At 35.7% G+C, this 18,299-nt stretch overlaps 1 protein-coding gene across 1 annotated transcript; it reads right to left on the reverse strand.

Annotated features, from left to right (window-relative positions):
• Nucleotides 1-1,852: 1,852 nt before the first annotated feature.
• Nucleotides 1,853-16,131, reverse strand: LOC122601311. Its single transcript, XM_043774079.1, has 2 exons — nucleotides 15,937-16,131; nucleotides 1,853-2,881 (listed from the first exon to the last, which is right to left on the reverse strand). Exons 1-2 carry the CDS (start codon nucleotides 16,129-16,131, stop codon nucleotides 1,853-1,855), a joined length of 1,224 nt encoding a protein of 407 aa, XP_043630014.1.
• Nucleotides 16,132-18,299: the final 2,168 nt, after the last annotated feature.

Consider the following 18,299-nt stretch of genomic DNA (forward strand, 5'->3'; position numbering starts at 1 on the left):
AGACTTGATAAGGCTCTTTATAGATTGCATCAAGCACCCAGAGTGTGGTAAGAAAAGTTGTCGACACATTTGTTGACAAATGGTTTTACAAGAGGTTCGATAGACAACACGTTGTTTATCAAATGGTGGAAGCGAGATTACTTGATTGTACAAGTTTATGTGGATGATATCATTTTTGGTTCATCTAACACTAAGATGTGCAAAGAATTTGAAATGAGCATGAAAAAGCAGTTTGAAATGAGTGTTACGGGGGAACTTTAATTCTTCCTCAGACTACAGGTTGATCAAAGGAAAGATGGATTTTTCATTCACCAGTCTAAGTATGTCGATGATATCTTAGAGAGGATTCAAATATTAGAATCCAAGACATATGGTACTCCTATTCAGCAAAATCATGGTTTAGGAGTTCTTGATCTGAAAGATACGCTTGTTGATACAACTTATTATCGTGCTATTAGTGGCTCGTTAATGTATTTGACAGGTTCGCGTCCAGATATTATGTTTGTTGTTTATCTCAGTGCTAGATTCCAAGCTAGTCCGAAAGAGTCACATTTAGTTGCAGCAAAGCGTATCCTACGCTATTTAAAGGGTAACCAAGGGCTTGGTCTATGGTATCCTTTGGAGGAACGTTTGATTTTGTTGCATATACTGATTCGGATTTTGGCGGTTGTAACAATGACAAGAAGTCTACGACTGGAGGTTGTCATTTCTTAGGTGGGAGATTAGTATCGTGGCAGTGTAAGAAGTAGACATGTGTTGCTCAGTGTTCGTGTGAAGCAGAGTATATGGCTGCAGGTAGTTGTTGTTCCCAGGTATTGTGGATTCAGCAACAACTTCGTGACTACGGTATGGATTTTATTGACACACCTATTAGAATAGACGATAAGTCAGCTATAGATATTACAAATAACCCTGTCATGCATAAAGTCACCAAGCATATTGATATTGGACATCATTTCTTGCGTGATTGTGCCCAAAAGAAATTAATTCATTTGGAGAATGTTATAACTGACGATAATCTAGCTGATTTGTATACTAAAGCATTTGATAAGACTTGCTTTGAGAAGCTGATTCTTCTCAATGGTATTAAGAATACTGATTCATATTAGATCTCTCAAAGAACTATTTTTGTATATTTATTAGTGTTTTAGTTATCTATAAATAGCTAGAGTCATAAAAATACAAAAAAGAGTGTCTAGTTTAAGTCAGTATATAATTAGTGTCATAAAAATGTGAAAAATCAGAAAATCAAAATAAATAAGATAGAAATTTAAGTTAATGCTTTAAGTCGATTAGAAGTGAGGATACTTAGCTTTTAAGCCTGCTTAATCGTAATATAACTATTTAGTTCAGACAATGTGATATATAAATCATGAGCATGAAAGGAAATGTGATATTGTTATTTTGTTTATGCAAATGAAATATATAAATTAAGGGGCTATTGTGGTCTTTGAGATTCAGACAAGTATGTCCTCGGGGTGTTTTTGTATACCTAGTCTACCTAAAGCTTCCAACTTGGGATAGGTTATCACAAAGTTCGCTACATGGGTCTCATAGAAAATTACGGGTTATTTATAAATAATGAAATGCAAAAGCATATTAAGTTATATCACAAGATATTAAATGTTGTAATCTAAAAAGTGTCTCTTTTTTTGGGTATAAGGGGCAATTTACCCCCGGTAACTTTTATAACAACCCAAATTCAATGAAGTACAAGTAGTGTGACAAAATATCACACTAGTTCATATATAGGACACACCCCATATATGTAACAAAGAAAAACATCCAAATACACCACAATAACTAGTCTATCTAAAACTAGATAGACAAAATAACTCGACATAAAAGAAAATTAAGTAAACCTCTTGAATAAGCTTTCACCATGCACCTCCCATCGATCAAGAAGAGAAGAAACACAATCTGTCTTCTTAAATGTCAATCCCATTAGCTTCGACCGGACCGTATGTAGAATTTCCTTGCACAGTATATCAGGTGGACGACTCTGATTTCCAAACATTCTATTGTTCCTTTCCTGCCACATAACGTAAGCCACTGCTGCCACAAGAAGCCTCCGAATAACATTGATCGGCAACTTTGAGGAGGCATGCTGCAGAAGAACATCGATGACCTGTTGCCAAACCAGGGGGACAGTATGCAAGTCAGCCAAATCACGAACCATAAACCAAACCTGAGTGGAAAACAAGCACTCGAAAAACAGATGGGAATGCGAGTCAAAATCAGCAGTACATAGTGAACAACACATCATATCCATAGTCTTTCTTCGAGGCGGTACCCATGATAAAATGACATCCTGCGTTAGAAGCTTATTTCTCATAATAAGCCACATATTAAATGCGTGTCGGGGAATACACTGGGCATTCCAAATGAGTTTATACCATGGAACAAGCTTCTCTTTACTGCGAATTGAGTCCCAAGCAGTAGAAGAAGAGTAGGTACACTCATTATGATCCACACCTTTCCATACCAAAGTATCCTGCTTATTCGGTTCAAGCTGTAAAACATGTATATTAGTTAAAACGGGGAAGAGATCATACCAAGCATCCGGCCACAACCACACCCCATTCGAAATAATATCAGCAATTGAAGCATTGAGCGAGAAACCAGCCATACGAATATCCCTAGGTGACACCAGATTACAGATAGGACATATATCAGCCCATCGATCAAACCAAGCAGAGGTGTTTACACCATTACCAACCTTAGACCAAATATGACTCCGAATAGAAGGCCTTAACTGTAGTAATTTCCTCCACCCCCAAGAGCAGTTATTCGGAACAGGAATATCCCAAAAACTACATCCCTTCAACTTATTATCATAATTCCAAGAGACCCATAATGACTCCCGTTTCGTGAGAATACTCTACGCATGAGAAGTCATTAGAGCTTTATTCATCTCATTAATCCTACGAATACCCAAGCCTCCTTCACATTTCGGAACACAAATAGCTTTCCAGGAGACTTTAGCTTTACCTCGAATCATAGGACCTTGACACCAAAGGAAACCCCTCATTAATTTCTCCAAATCCTTGATGACTCTGGCTGGTAAAACGAAAACGGAAGACCAATAAATATGCAAAGATGACAATACCGAATCTAAAAAGTGTCTCATGGTTTATTTAAGGATGTTTTTGAATATATATTGAATTTATGTTATCTTAGTGCTTGTGTCGATTATGGAAATATATCTCAATGTGGGTAACATAAGTTCGCAAACTGAAATGTGGCGTGAGTAACTTACTAAGTTACATGGTGACTGTCCTTGGCTCAAGTAATACGAAAGTGTCACAACCAAAGGAAGCTGGAAGTACCAAGTGTTTAAGAGGACAAACATACCGGTAATCGTGGTTGGGTCACTGTTCATAACGAACAATGAGAGAATTATTTCTCACTCGCAGGCTTATATAATTACTAATCTGATCGAATCTGCATAAACTGAAAAAAAAAAATTTTCGGTAAAAAGGCTGTCACCCCTGGTAAGAATTTTATTAATAACAATGAAGTTCAGGCAATCCAACAAAGTTCTGAATTGGCTATTACATACTCATGTACAAAAAAAACCTTGTACAACTCAAAATAAAAACTCGCAGCTAAACAATGCCCTTATACATGACAACCTAACATCTAGATAAATGATGAATGGAGGTTAAGGTTCCTTAATTAAAGAAACCGGAAGATCCCAAGCTGCCAAAGTGTAGCAACACGATTTTATCATTTGAATTCACATCAACAATGGCGTTTGGTTAGTGTGTGTGTTCTTGGTGTTTGTGTGTGTTTTGAGAGAGAATTTGGATCAAGAGTGTGTTATTCAGGTGTTAAGTGTTGAGTGTTGTTCAAAAGTTATGATTTCTAAGGAATTGAGGGCTATTTATAGTCTAAACAAACTAACTATGCTAATAATCACAATTAGCCCCTCAACCTTAGAAATCATCAACTCATGACTTAATCAACAAGTAAGTCCATAACTTAAATTACAATGTATCACTACTTTTGGATTTCTAACATTCTCCCCCTTAGTGATATATTGTAAGGTCTGAAGTACGTGTTGTTTTGTCTTGTAGGACTGAATTTGATGAGCCCGGTGATGAAGACAATTGGTGAGTTGAAACAAGCCTTCAAAGCTTTCTCATTGTCTTTGGAGAACTTGATTCAGTATTGGTCTTGGACTTCTTGATGTTAAATCATTTGTCGATTCTCAATGTTCTTTGTGAACAGAGAATGATGAGTGTGTGTGTATTAAATCTTCGAGGATTGTTGAATCACAGATCAGAGTTGTCTTTTGAAATGCGGAAGATATGAATTTGTCTTGAATTCTTCAATCTTCGAATCTTGAAGTCTTTTCTTTGAAGTCTTGGAATGAATTTTCAGAAATATGTACTCTCCCCCTTGATATGTGCAATGTAGCTTTTGGTAAGGTGTTGTTGTATGACTTGAAGATCTTTAATTTGATGAAGACTCTTTTTGAAGCTTTTCTTCTTTGTCTTGAATCTTCAATCTTTTGTCCTTTGAAGCTTTGATCTTTGTCACATCATCTTAAGCACTTTGAGAGTAAACATTTGAATGAGGATTTGAAAAGTCTCTTATGAAGTAATCATGCTCCCCTTCAATTCATGAGTAATCATAGTCTCTTTGATTTTTGAAAAAATCTCTTGTTAAATCTTGAATGTATATCCTTTTCTTTCGAGATGAATAATCTTCAAGTTGAATTAGGAACCCTTGCAGTTTGGAATGAAATTGACAGACAAACTTTGAAGAAGAATGATGAGTTGATGTCACAAATGAAATTTGAGATAAAAGAACTCCAAATAAACTTGAAAACTTCCAACAAGAAGCTGAATGATAGTATCTCGAAAAGCAATTGAAACAACCAAACACAAACTTTTCTCCTTGTCCTTATCAATCATTCTAATTTCTTCTCCTAATCAATAATCAATCATACTATTTTCTCCCCCTCATAATGACAAAGTTGGGAACCAATTTCATTATGCAAACATTGATTGATTCGATTGTTAAAAGAAATAATCATGACTAAAATCTAGACATTATGCACATGGAGAATTATCAACCATCAAAACATCAATCTAACCAAATAAACCAACCCAATTGTTCCTATGGGTGACTAAAATGTAAGATTGAAGTTGTTGGGATAAACATTTTAGCATGGTGTTGGTGTTTTCTGTGTTGGGGTGATGAGAAAAGAAACTAGATAAGAATGATCCGTTTGCATTCAAAAATCGTAAGGATTAATGAAATGACCGAAAGAAATGTATATCATTTATCGGATTTCCTATGTATCATTGTGAAATGCACATAGCAAACCTCTAACATAGTTTGGTCTTTTTGGCTTTCCAACCTCAAGATTGCTTCAAAGAATGTAAACCATGGTCAGTGTCACTTAAGCTTTCGATAACCATGTTCTACTATCCTTAAAGACTTTTAGGAAAAATCCAAGGTCATAATAGACTTCTTGTTAACTCAATAATTACAAAAATGCAATTATGAGACCTATGTTCAAAGCTGGAAATGATGTTAGCAATGGTAGGATTTCCATTTGATCATCGTGAAATATCAATTAAGATATCACTACAAATGTTCCGGCTATATCACAAAGATAACCATGTATATCACAAAGATATGACGCAAATGTGTCCTAAAGAATGAATAACGATCAAATTAATGATCAATTATGAGAGCTCTAGACACAAAGTGATCAAATGAAGTCAGGGACTGGAGCAGAGTGTCACCCTTTTTCAATATTAACGTCTTCCAAATGAAGAGTCAATAGAAATGAGAAAATCTCCGTGAGAAGTAAAACAAGCATTTGTTAAGAAACACTTGAGTGGTTAGGTAAAGATGTGCATCGCTTCATTGGGTCCATGAAGGCTTCTTCAATATCGAGATATCAACAAATGATATTCGATAGAAATGTGTTTTACCCGGCAATTTGAGAATTTTAGGGAAGGATATCAATTTTTTTAACCCTTTTCTCACAACATTATCACCATAACCTCTCACTTTTCGACTTTACTCCCTCCAACTTAGTTGCACAAATTCATCATCACTCAAAAATACCCTCACTTTCTAATGAAAGAAGTGAATACTCCGGGGTTAGATCTCATCGGCGATGATGAAATTCATGGAGTATATTTTTGAGAAAAACCTAGTTGCTCATGTGCAAACTAAACACCGAACTTCCTTTGAAAAAAAAATCATCAAATGTGAAAAAAAAATATTTAAACAACACATTTGAAGTTTGAAAGAGATTTTGAAATCACAAACTCCCCTTTAATCTATGCAAATATAGATCAAAAAGATTTTCATAGAAAAAAATGGAGCAAAAATGATTTGTGTGAAATCAAAACAAGTTTTATGAAAAGTGAACTCAATCAATTGTTCAAGATGAGACAACTCAGGAGTACACAAAGGCATTCAATCCTTTGCTTCTCATATCAACAATTGAGAGTTTTTTGAAACAGGTGTAACAAAATTACAATCAACATCTTGTATTACACATATACATTCATATAAGACCACTTGGAAGTACACAAAGGCGTTCAATTCCGTGTTATCTTATATCAATTTATATGTATAATAACATGAATTAATTCCAATTTTGAAACATAAATAATTTTCTTTTTTTTAAAACCAGGTTGCATACAGAGTATATGCAAACTATTTTTGAAATAAATAACACAAATAAGCACGGGTTATACACTGAGTGTGCATAAGCCACGAAGTAATAAATACATCATTTAAGCACGAGTTACATACATAGCATATGTAAGCTACTTTAAAATAAATAGTTTAATGAAGAACAGGTTGCATACAGAATATACGCAAGCCACTTTGAAATAAATGAAAAGAAAAAAAATCTTTTTGTTATTTTTCACAAGCCACTTTGAAATAAATGAAAAGAAAAAAAATCTTTTTGTTATTTTTCACAAGCCACTTTGAAATAAATGAAAAGAAAAAAAATCTTTTTGTTATTTTTCAAAATTTTTTATTTTTGTATTCGATTTTTGTTTTTCAACTTTTTATGATTTTTGAAAAATGAATCAAGAATTCATTCCATGGTAAAGTGAATCAAGGATCAAGATTTAGCATACCAAGTTTAGAGATTAAGAAATTAAACCTCTTGTCGTCCAGTGGTTTTGTGAACAAATTAGCGAGTTGGTAGTCAGTTCCCACGAAGTAGAGTTCGATGTCACCTTTCTCAACATGATCTTTGAGAAAATGATATCTCACATCAATGTGCTTTGAGCATGAGTGGTTGACTGGGTTGACAACAATTGCAATGGCACTTTGAGAATCACAATAGATAGGGATACGATCATATTTCAGACCATAATCGGGAAGTTGTGTTTTCATCCATAACACTTGAGCACAGCAACTAGCAGCAACCACATATTTAGCTTCCGCTGTTGACAGTGATACACAATTTTGCTTCTTGGATGACCAACTTACAATCTTATCCCCTAAGAATTGTAAAGTACCAGATGTGCTCTTGCGATCAAGCTTACAACCTGCATGATCTGCATCTGAATAGGCAGTTAAATTGAATCTAGTATCCCTTGGATACCAGAGACCAAGATTGGGTGTACCCTTCAAATAACGAAAAATTCGTTTCACAGCTTGGTAATGTAAATCAGTCGGAGAGGCTTGATACCTAGCACACATACATGTTGCAAACATTATATCTGGGCGAGATGCTGTAAGATACAACAATGAACCAATCATGCTTCTATACCTCTTTTGGTCAAATGGTTTCCCATTTTTATCAGCATTAATGTTTGTACGAGCAGCCATTGGGTTTGAAATTGAAGAACATGTAGTCATATCAAACTTTTTCAACATATCCTTTATGTACTTACCTTGTGATATAAAGATACCATTTGGTAATTGTTTGATTTGTAATCCCAAAAAGTAATTCATTTCCCCAATCATCTTCATTTCAAAATGATTGACCATTAGAGACGAAAAATTTTGGCAAAAAGTTTGACTGGTTGACCCAAAAATAATGTCATCAACATATATTTGGACAAGTAAAACATGTTTACCTTGCTTACGAATAAACAGGGTAGGGTCAATAGTACCTTTGGTAAAGCCTCCTTTGAGTAAGAAAGTAGATAAGGAATCATACCATGCTCGGGGTGCCTGCTTTAAACCATAGAGAGCTTTGTCCAACCTGTAGACATGGTTTGGCCTTTAGGATCAACAAAACCTTCAGGTTGCTCCACGTAAACTTCTTCTTTGAGTTCTCCATTCAAGAATGCTGTCTTCACATCCATTTGAAACACAGTGAAGTTTCTGAATGCGGCATAAGCTAAGAAAATACGAATGGCCTCCATTCTTGCAACAGGAGCGAATGTTTCGTCGAAATCCACACCAGGTTGTTGGCAGTAACCCTTTGCAACCAATCTAGCTTTGTTCCTTACTACAACTCCATTTTCATCCTTCTTGTTCTTGAAAATCCACTTAGTGCGAATTGGTTCTTCTTTCCTTGGATTTGGAACCAATCTCCATACCTTCAGTCTCTCAAACTGAGCTAATTCATCTTGCATTGCTTTAACCCACTCTGGATCACAAAGAGCTTCAGAGACAGTTTTGGGTTCGATGTTACTCAGTGAAAGTGAAACAAGACACTCATTGACTGTAGTACGGGTAGAAACACCAGCTTGTGGATCTCCGATGATCTGTTCTATAGGATGATCTTTGCGCATACGTGACCACTTGTTGTCATGAGGAAGAAGATCTTGTTGATGAATGTCAACATTATCATCATTAAATCCAGAGTTCTGTTGAGAAATGGAATCATAGCTTGGAAGAACTCTTTCCTCAAAGTTTGGATGATCAAAATCCAGTGGCACATACACATTTGGAGTATTTGATGGATTTGTTGTTTGGATGATTTGAGAAGGTTGTTCTTGAACATTCTTTTGAGAATAAATATCTCTTGAAGGTGATTCTTCTTGCTCTGCAGAATTTGAAGATGATTCATGATTGTTGTCAGAACTGATTCATTTGTTTGAATAGGGTCATTGTTCGGAATTGGTTCATTGATGACTTGAGGTTCCTTTTCTTGAATCGGTTTTGAGTTGTAGAATTCTTCGAAAAGAATATCTAGCTCTTCACTTGTTGGAGTTGGATATTTCTTGAACTTTGAAGCTAAGGTAGACGTCCTTGAGGAAGCACTTGAAGTACTTGGTTTACTAATTGTTGGTAGCAAACTTTCTTGTTCAAATATCATGCCAGACATCTCGTCAAACCAAACATTCATGGTTTCTTGAATCGTGTTTGTTCGACGATTAAAGATGCGATATGCAATCGATGTCTTTGAGTAACCAACAAAGTAACCTTCGTCACCTTTCCTTTCAAACTTTCCAACATTTTCCCTATCATTCAAGTATAACAAACACACCCAAAAATATGGAAGTAATTGATGTTGGGTTTGCGTTTGTTAATAACCTCATAAGGAGTCTTCTCATGACGCTGATTGATGATGGACCGATTTTGAGTGTGACAGGCAGTGTCAACAGCTTCAGCCCACATGTTTGATGGTAAATTGGAATAAGCAAGCATTGTTCTTGCTGCTTCCACCAGCGTACGGTTTCTCCTTTCAACGACACCATTTTGTTGCGGGGTACGAACAGTAGAGAATTGGTGAGTAATGCCTTTTGATTTGCAAAATTCATTGAAGATGGCATTTTTGAACTTAGTACCGTTATCTAAACGGATATACCGGACTGGAAGTTGAAGATTCACTTGAGTGGAAGTGATGAAATCGATCAAAATTTGAGTTGTTTCATCTTTTGAAGCAAGAAACTTGACCCAAGTGTATCTTGAATAATCATCAACGATAACCAGAATATATCTCTTCCCGTTTCTGCTTTGTACTTTCATAGGCCCACAAAGATCCATGTGAAGCAAATGAAGAGGTGCCAAAGTGTGTGGAATTTTCTTTGGTTTATGAGAAGTTCTCTTGATCTTCCCAACTGCACAAGAAGGACAGACATGCTCACTTTCATATTTGTAGTCTGGCAAGCCTATAACAAGTTGCTTGTTGACTAAAGCATTGATGGTTTGATAATTCAAGTGAGACAGCCTTCTATGCCACAACCAAGAATTCTTCGAAGTAGCTTTTGAAACAAGACAGATATTATCAGTTGGTTGGTTATCATCAAGATTAACTGTGAAAAGATTATCTTCACGATCTCCGCATAGGATATCAATTCCATCTAGAGTTTGGACTTTGCACAGAGATTGTCGAAAAAGAACTTGAAGGTTGTTGTCACAGAACTGTCCAACACTGACCAAGTTATGACTCAGACCTTCAACATAATGAACTTTCTTAATGACAATTCTGTTTCTTCCAATATCTCCATAACCTAGAATTGGAGCGAAATTGTTGTTTCCGAAATGAACAGTTCCCATGAATCTTTCAACAAAATTCTTGAGCAATGATTTATTGCCAGTCATGTGTTTTGAACACCCAGAATCGAGTATCCATACACAGATGGTTATTTCCTGCAATCAAAAATTTAACCAACTTTAGGTACCCACTTAAAGACGGGTCCTTTGTGGTTAGTTAACATAGGCAAGGGGTATAACTTAGGAGATGCATACAAACATGCTTTCGAATCAACATACTTGTTAACAAGCACATTGTCACCAAGTACATTTGGATTAAGCAAACGAATATTAACACATGAATCAAAAGTAACATGTCTACCACCATTCAAACCATACAAATAAAAGCGAGAATTAACATTGTTTACACCATCACAAGGCATTGCCTTGGCATCATTAACATTTGTTTTCAAATATGACTTAAAAGATAAATTATTTGAAATATCAGAAACAAGCTTCTTCTTACTACCCGCTTTTCTCCTTTGCCTTTTCTTCTTTTTCTCAACTTTAGTGATCTTAGGTACTAATGACTTAGCTACCCATTTAGACTCACTAATCAAGCTCTTTCCACCTGTTGGATTGACACTAAGAAGATTAGAACGAGAGTTTTGAAGCACTTTTATCTTTTTAGACTCTTTTGAAGGTGCAGAAACTTCTTGTTTCTTAGGTTTATCGTGAGAAAACCAGCCATATCTATCCCTATATCTAGTTGCACCATTTGTAGTATCCCTAGTTAGCAAAACAGAGATAGACCTAGACACTTTAGAAATTGAACTAGAATGAGAGCTAGACGAAGAAACATTTGAATTGATTTCCAGAAGTTTCACTTTGTTGTATTTGATTTTGGGATTGGTCTCATCTTATTTGGTTTTAACATGCTTTTCTGGGGTAGGACACTTTGTTTTTAACTTATTGATTCTTGGTTTGGTGACAGTCTTTGGTTCAGTCTTGATGAGTTTGGAAATAACCCGTTTCTTTGAATAATATGAAGTTGGAGCTTTGAAAAACGATTTTGGAGATTCCTCTTTTGATTCAACTTTGATTTTGGTAGATTTAATCTTTTTCTCAGTTTCAGAATCAAAAACATATTCTCCCTCCATGAATTTATCAAAATCATTTTGGTGAATGGTGAAACCGGAGAGAATTTTGAAAAATCAGGAGTCTTGTTTTCCAACTTCACACTATTGGTAATCTCAGGAATGTAATCAACTTGAACTGAAACATCCTTGGTTTCACACGAAAATTGAGTAGAAGTATCAACTCCTATACTAGCACAAAGCTTAGGGTGAACAACTAACTCTTCAGGAAACTCACAAGTGAAAAACCTAAAGTAGTACCATATCAAAACTAAACTATGCGCAAGTTCGTCATAAGATAAATCAGATTGCACATAATCATCAGTTATTACAGTAGCAGCATTTTGACATGAACACTCAAAAGAATCAGTCAAGGTTTGGGTGGAGGAAACAGTAGATGAAACACAAGTAGTCTGAGTGGAATGATCTACTAAAAGAGTGAAATTAGTTCGAGTAGAAACATTAACACAAACATTCTTGATATCAACAACAACTGATTCATTCTTTGAATTCGGTTTTTGAGACTATAGATTATTAATAAGTTTTTGTTGAGATTCCACCTTTTGTTGTAAACCTTCTATTTGTTTTTCCAAAAATGTGGATGGAACATACAATTTAGTTGGTTTAGGTAGGGAAACGACAGATTCTTGGTTTTGAAAATTAGATGCAATCTCTTCTAATTCAAAAATTGATGACTTTTTCGTTTCGTAAGAAGTATTGATGGCATCATAATTAACCAAAAATTTATTGTTTTGAATTTTCTCAACTTCATCAGTCTCAAATTCGTCATCCAATGGACGAATGAATTGTTGAACCATACCAAGTCTTAAAAACTTTTCATCATACAAGGGTTCGATCTTGTCTTTGGCTTTTTGCAATGGAGTGATATTCTCAAATCCCAACCCAAGAAGAAGTTCTGATTTATCAATCTTTGACTTATTGAAATAGGCAGTGAAATCCAAAAGAGGGTTTTGTTCAACTTTGTACAACCTTTCTTGATAGAAGAGTATATTCTTTTTATGTTCCTCAATTTGTCTTTCAAGATTTTCAATCTCAATGCCTTTTAAAAAACAGTTATGATTTAAATCAGAAACTTTTCTTTCAAGTTCAATTGTTTTTGGTGTAGCTTCTTGAAGCTTCTTATTCAGAATATCAACATCCATTTGTCTCGCATTTGCATGAAGCCATTCATTGGTCTTTTGAACTTCAAGATCTTGATTGGCTTTTTCAAGATCAAGAATGGTCTTTTCTAAATTATGACACTTTTCCAATAACTTAGAGTCAGGAGACGCATTCATTTCACATTCTTTAACCAACATTTGTTCTTTATAGTTTTGAAATTTTGTTTCATAGCATCATACTCAAAAAGTAGTTTAGAATTTTCTTCAAGAAGTTTTGTGTACTCCCTTTTGAAAATAAAATGCTATTTTTCAATTTCTTGTTTTTGTTGGCTAAAGAAGTGTAATGATTCGTCAAGTTTGATAAGGCAATTCTACAAGACTCTTTATCCTTAATTGATGAAAAAGTAGAGTCGAGATTTACCTCATCATCGGGATATTCCTCGTCACTGTTGTCAGCCTCCAACACTTTGTCTTTGCTCAACCTTGCCATGAAACATACATTGGCAGACAGATCTTCATCTTCATCATCAGTCAGTAAAAGCCACTTGTCATCTTCAGCAATCAAGGCTTGACCGGCTTCAACTTGCTTTGCCAGGAGCATCTTCTTCTTGTAGTATTCATAATTCTTCTTGTGAGGCAGCTTGCAATCCACAGCAAAATGACCAGGAATTCCACAGTTGTAACACTTTTTGTCAGATGTCTTTTCTTTCTCCACCATTTGTTTCTCAGTTTCTGCTTTCTTGTCTCTTTTCTTGGAACCAGTTGTTTCACCTTGTTCAAAACTCTTGTGATGATATTGTTCCTTCTTTGGAAATGCACTTGTTGATGAAGTTTGAAGATTGTTGTTAGTTGGCCTCGCTTTGAAATATTTTTTCTTGAAATGCTTAGTCACAGCGGCAAGAGCTTGGTAGAATTCATCAGGAACACCATCTCTTGGAGCCAAGTAATCTTCTCCCTCCTCATCAGACGAAGAAACAATAGTCATTTGTCTTTTAAGAGCCTCAGAAACCTTTCGTTCAACAACCAATGCCAAAGGATCAGTAGATACAACTTTTGGCACTTTGTTGAGTGAATATTTGCTTAGAACTCGTGGCTCATTCAACTTGAAAGATTCATAAAGAGTATGAATGGTGAATTTGGTCAGATCTTGATGTTGTTTGATTTGAGTCCCATAATCTTCCCATTCGGGACCAAGTGCTTTGATAAATTTGATGTTCAGCTCAATCTCATCTTTCTTGACTTTGTTCTTTCTCAGTTCATTGATTACATTGCAAAATCTGTAGTAGACGGACTCAAGAGATTCATTTGGTGATTTCTGAAAATTGTCAAACTCAGTTAAGACATTTGTCAGTCGAATTGTTGAGGTTACATCAGAACCTTCCATTTGTCTAGCAACTTCATCCCAAATCTCCTTTGCTGTGTCATAAGAATCAACTGAGCCATAGATCTCATCAGGAAGTGCTTGATATAATCATGATCTAGCTCTGTTGTCAGCAGCAGTACGATCTCTTTGTTCAGCATTCAAAAGATCAGGAGTCAAAATAGCACCGGTAGTAGGATGACGATGCATAGCAAGTCCATTGATGATTGAGTCCTTAAGCATGTGACCATTAGTCTGACGTTCCACATAATCCATGAACCTTTTCTTCCAAAGTCCATAATTACCACGATAAAGAACTGGAGGTCTTGTATCAGTACTTAGAGACAATGCTTCACGAGTAGTCATTTGAAATTGATTTAAATTGAGAATTGAATTGATTTTTGAAGAAGAAATTGAAACGATCTAATTTGGAATGAAATGAAACGATCTGAATTGAAATTGTTTTAAGAAAGTGAAATGAGACAATTTAGAAGAAGTGAGAATGAAACAATCTAAATGTGCAGGAATGAAATGATTTTAATTGAAACGATCTAAATGTAGGAATGAAATGATCTAACTTGAAACGATCTAAATTGAACTTGGAGTGAAACGATTTAAAATTGAAACTATCTTGAGAAGAAGAAAAATTCTAAGTATTCTGAAATGATTTGGGCAGAGTTTTGGTATGAATTGGAATGAAATGAATTGAGCAAAACCAATCACGAAGATCAGTTACCCAAGAATATTATGATTCCCAAACACAACTCTTCACAAATTACTCAAACCAGAAAGTGTTCAAGTAAAACTTGAAACGATCTAAAAGAGATCGTTCTGGTTTTAAAGACAACTGAAACGATCTAAAAGAGATCGTTTTGGTTTCTTTTCAAGATTTCTCAACAACTTGAGTATTTTCAAGAAATTGAATTGACCAAAACCAATCCAAAGGATCAGTTAGCCACAATCAACTCTTCTCACCACAACCACACTTGTCAAAATGATCAAATTTGAATCGTTTTACAAGCCACACCACTAAAATGTAAGTATCAAGGAAAGAAAACTGAAACGATCTAAATGAGATCGTTTTAGTTTCACAAGGTCGTCTTCAACCTCTGAACATGAACAACTCCATTGACGATTTTTAAAACTTCAATATCTTTTGATTTTTTGAGAATTGGAACATGAAACCACTTGCAAACAGTTTGTTTTCACCTCAGCAATGATCCGATTAACACAATTTAGCTTATAACACAACAGAATCAAATCCCAAATTTTAGCGCCAAAAACTCAAAATATGAACTTTTGATCTAGATCGAATTAGAACACGAAACTTGAGAGGATTATGTTATTAACTATGAGAAATCGATCGATGAACAAACATTTGTGATTTTATGTGATTTGAGAGGTTATTATTGAATTTTCAGTGAGGAAAAAAAAAACAAACAGAAACAGGATGAAAACAGAATTAAAGGTGAATGTGTGATGATTTGTGATTGAATTCAGTTATGGATCGAGATCAAAAGGTGGTTTTGCTCTGATACCACATGTAGCAACACGATTTTATCATTTGAATTCACATCAACAATGGCGTTTGGTTAGTGTGTGTGTTCTTGGTGTTTGTGTGTGTTTTGAGAGAGAATTTGGATCAAGAGTGTGTTATTCAGGTGTTAAGTGTTGAGTGTTGTTCAAAAGTTATGATTTCTAAGGAATTGAGGGCTATTTATAGTCTAAACAAACTATGCTAATAATCACAATTAGCCCCTCAACCTTAGAAATTATCAACTCATGACTTAATCAACAAGTAAGTCCATAACTTAAATTACAATGTATCACTACTTTTGGATTTCTAACACAAAGATTGCTCCACACGCTTCGTCCTCTTATACTGACTTGTCAGAAGTTTGAGTCGAACCGTGTTTGTTAATAGCCTCTATTATCTGGTTGCTCGATCTTTTACCATATTGTGAAATCGATCATTACGTTCCTTCCAGATGAGATAAGTAGAAGCAGCCAACAGCAGCCTCGCAATAATTGACTGAATAGATCTCTTGTGCGCATTTGAAGCCAGGCCCATTACAATGTCGTCCCAAGTACTAAAATTCTGGATACCTGCCTTTACTCGGATGTTATTCCACACATCAGCTGCAAACATGTACTCGAAAAAGAGGTGAGTATGCGAGTCAGGTTGTGACTCACAAAGAAAACAAGAAAGGCTCGCTCCCCCTTGAATATCCCAAGGCTACAACAAATCTTGAGTCTTGAGTTTCTTAAGCATAATCAGCCACAAAACAAACACGTGCTTCGGAATGCAGTGATTAAACGACACCACCTCATGCCAAGTAACTTTAGCGGATCTGGGTCTAATATCCTCCAACACATTATGTACCAAAATATCCTTTAATATCCCACTAGAGTCACGCCATATCAGTTCATCTTCTTTGTGAATATCAAAGGTAGGAACAATAGCATTAGGAAATCTATCATTCCATTCAATCGGCCACTTCCAAGAACCATGATGCACAATATCAGCCAGCTTAGCTCCTCCATGGAAACCCGCAATCATAATCATTCTTCCAGTCAGGTGGTCATTTAAAGGACTATATGAAGACCAGTTATCAAACCAAGCTGAAATTGTTTTACCATTACCTATACGGTACCAAAAAAACTGGCGAACCACATTTCTAATTTGTAGTAATTTCCTCCAGCCCTCGCATCGGTACATCCCAGAAAATTCTCCCTCTAAGTTTATAACTATGGATCCATTTAAGCCATAGCGATTCTTTGGAAGTAAACAGCCGTTTAATATGAGATGCCATAAGCGCAATATTAAACGATTCCAGACTTTTAATACCCAAACCACCTTCATCCTTAGGTAAACAAATTATATCCCACGCCACTTTGGATTTACCTCATTTATAATCTCCTTGAGACCATAGAAAGTTCCTCATGATTTGCTCGATATCGTGAATGACACGAGCTGGCAGGAAGAATACCGTCGACCAATAGACATGCATCGACGAAAGAACCGATTGAATAAGTTGTAACCTTCCTGCAAAACACAAGAATTTATTCTTCCAATTGCTTACTCTTCGTTGCACTTTATCCACAAGCTCCTTGCAGTCTCGATAGATCAGCCTAGTGGAAACCAAAGGTACCCTAAGATATTTCACCGGCAAACTTGCCTCCACAAAAGGCATAATATTCAAAATACCAATTTTTGTATAATTCAGCACATTACAGAAAAAAGCAACGCTTTTAGGGAGACTAGGTGCCAACCCTGAAGCTTGCTTAAATTCCTCCAAAGTAGATTGAATGATCTTTGTGGATTCCACATCTCCATGTGTAAAAATAAAAAGATCATCAACGAAACATAAGTTAATAATATGCTCCTTTTCACATCGTTGATGATATCTAAATACATCAGAATCCCTTACGGCTCTTTATAGCATTAATGTAAGAATTTCCATAACAAGAGTAAACAAGTAAGGCGATAATGGATCCCCTTGTCGTAGACCCCTCTTGCCGCTAAAGAACCCATGAATAGTACCATTAATGCACAACGAAAAAGAGACAGTCAATACACACTCCATAATCCACCCAATCATGGTCGTATGCCTTTTGAATATCAACTTTAAAAGCACATCTCGCTGGGCCTCGATCCAAATGGTAATTATGTAATAGCTCTTGGGTAAGCAAAATATTATCAGCAATATTTCTCCCAGGAACAAAAGCTGATTAGTTAATACTAACCAAATCAGAAAGACTACCCTTTAATCGGTTTTCAACTATTTTGGTGATACATTTCAAGATAACATTGCATAAAGAGATAGGTCTAAAATCAGTAACCCGATTAGGAGTTTGTACCTTTGGAATAAGCGCAATGATCGTGTGATTCACCTCTTTAAGGAGTTTCCCGCTTAAAAAGAAATCTTTAACTGCTATGATCACATCACTCCCAACAATATCCCATGCTTCTCTAAAGAAAGCCGCTGTAAATCCATCAGGACCTGGGGATTTGTCATCACCCATAGAAAAGATAGCTTCCTTAACTTCCTAATCAGTCACTTCACACACCATACTTTCAGCTTTATCTTGAGCTAAGACATTTGTAAACAAAGAAGAAGTATCTAGAACAGAAATCGGAGATGAATTACCAAGAAACTGCCTATAATGATCAAGGAACATATTGTTTAAGTCGTCCCCCTCCACAATAACCCCATTCGGATCCACCACTGAGTCAATACGATTCTGGGTTGTCTTGCTTTTAACCACTTTATGAAAATAAGCCGAATTCAAATCTCCAACCCTTAACTATTCAAT

This window comes from Erigeron canadensis, chromosome 5 (assembly GCF_010389155.1).
Source record: "Erigeron canadensis isolate Cc75 chromosome 5, C_canadensis_v1, whole genome shotgun sequence".
NCBI classification, from domain to species: Eukaryota; Viridiplantae; Streptophyta; class Magnoliopsida; order Asterales; family Asteraceae; genus Erigeron; species Erigeron canadensis.

What these genes read in the sequence shown, in the direction of transcription:
- LOC122601311 (XM_043774079.1), bottom strand. Translation starts at nt 16,131, where the DNA reads ATGTTTGCAGCTGATGTGTGGAATAACATCCGAGTAAAGGCAGGTATC. An exon ending in ATGATCGATTTCACAATATG is followed by an intron (nt 2,882 to 15,936) that starts GTAAAAGATCGA and finishes TCTCATGCGTAG; the next exon opens with AGTATTCTCACGAAACGGGA.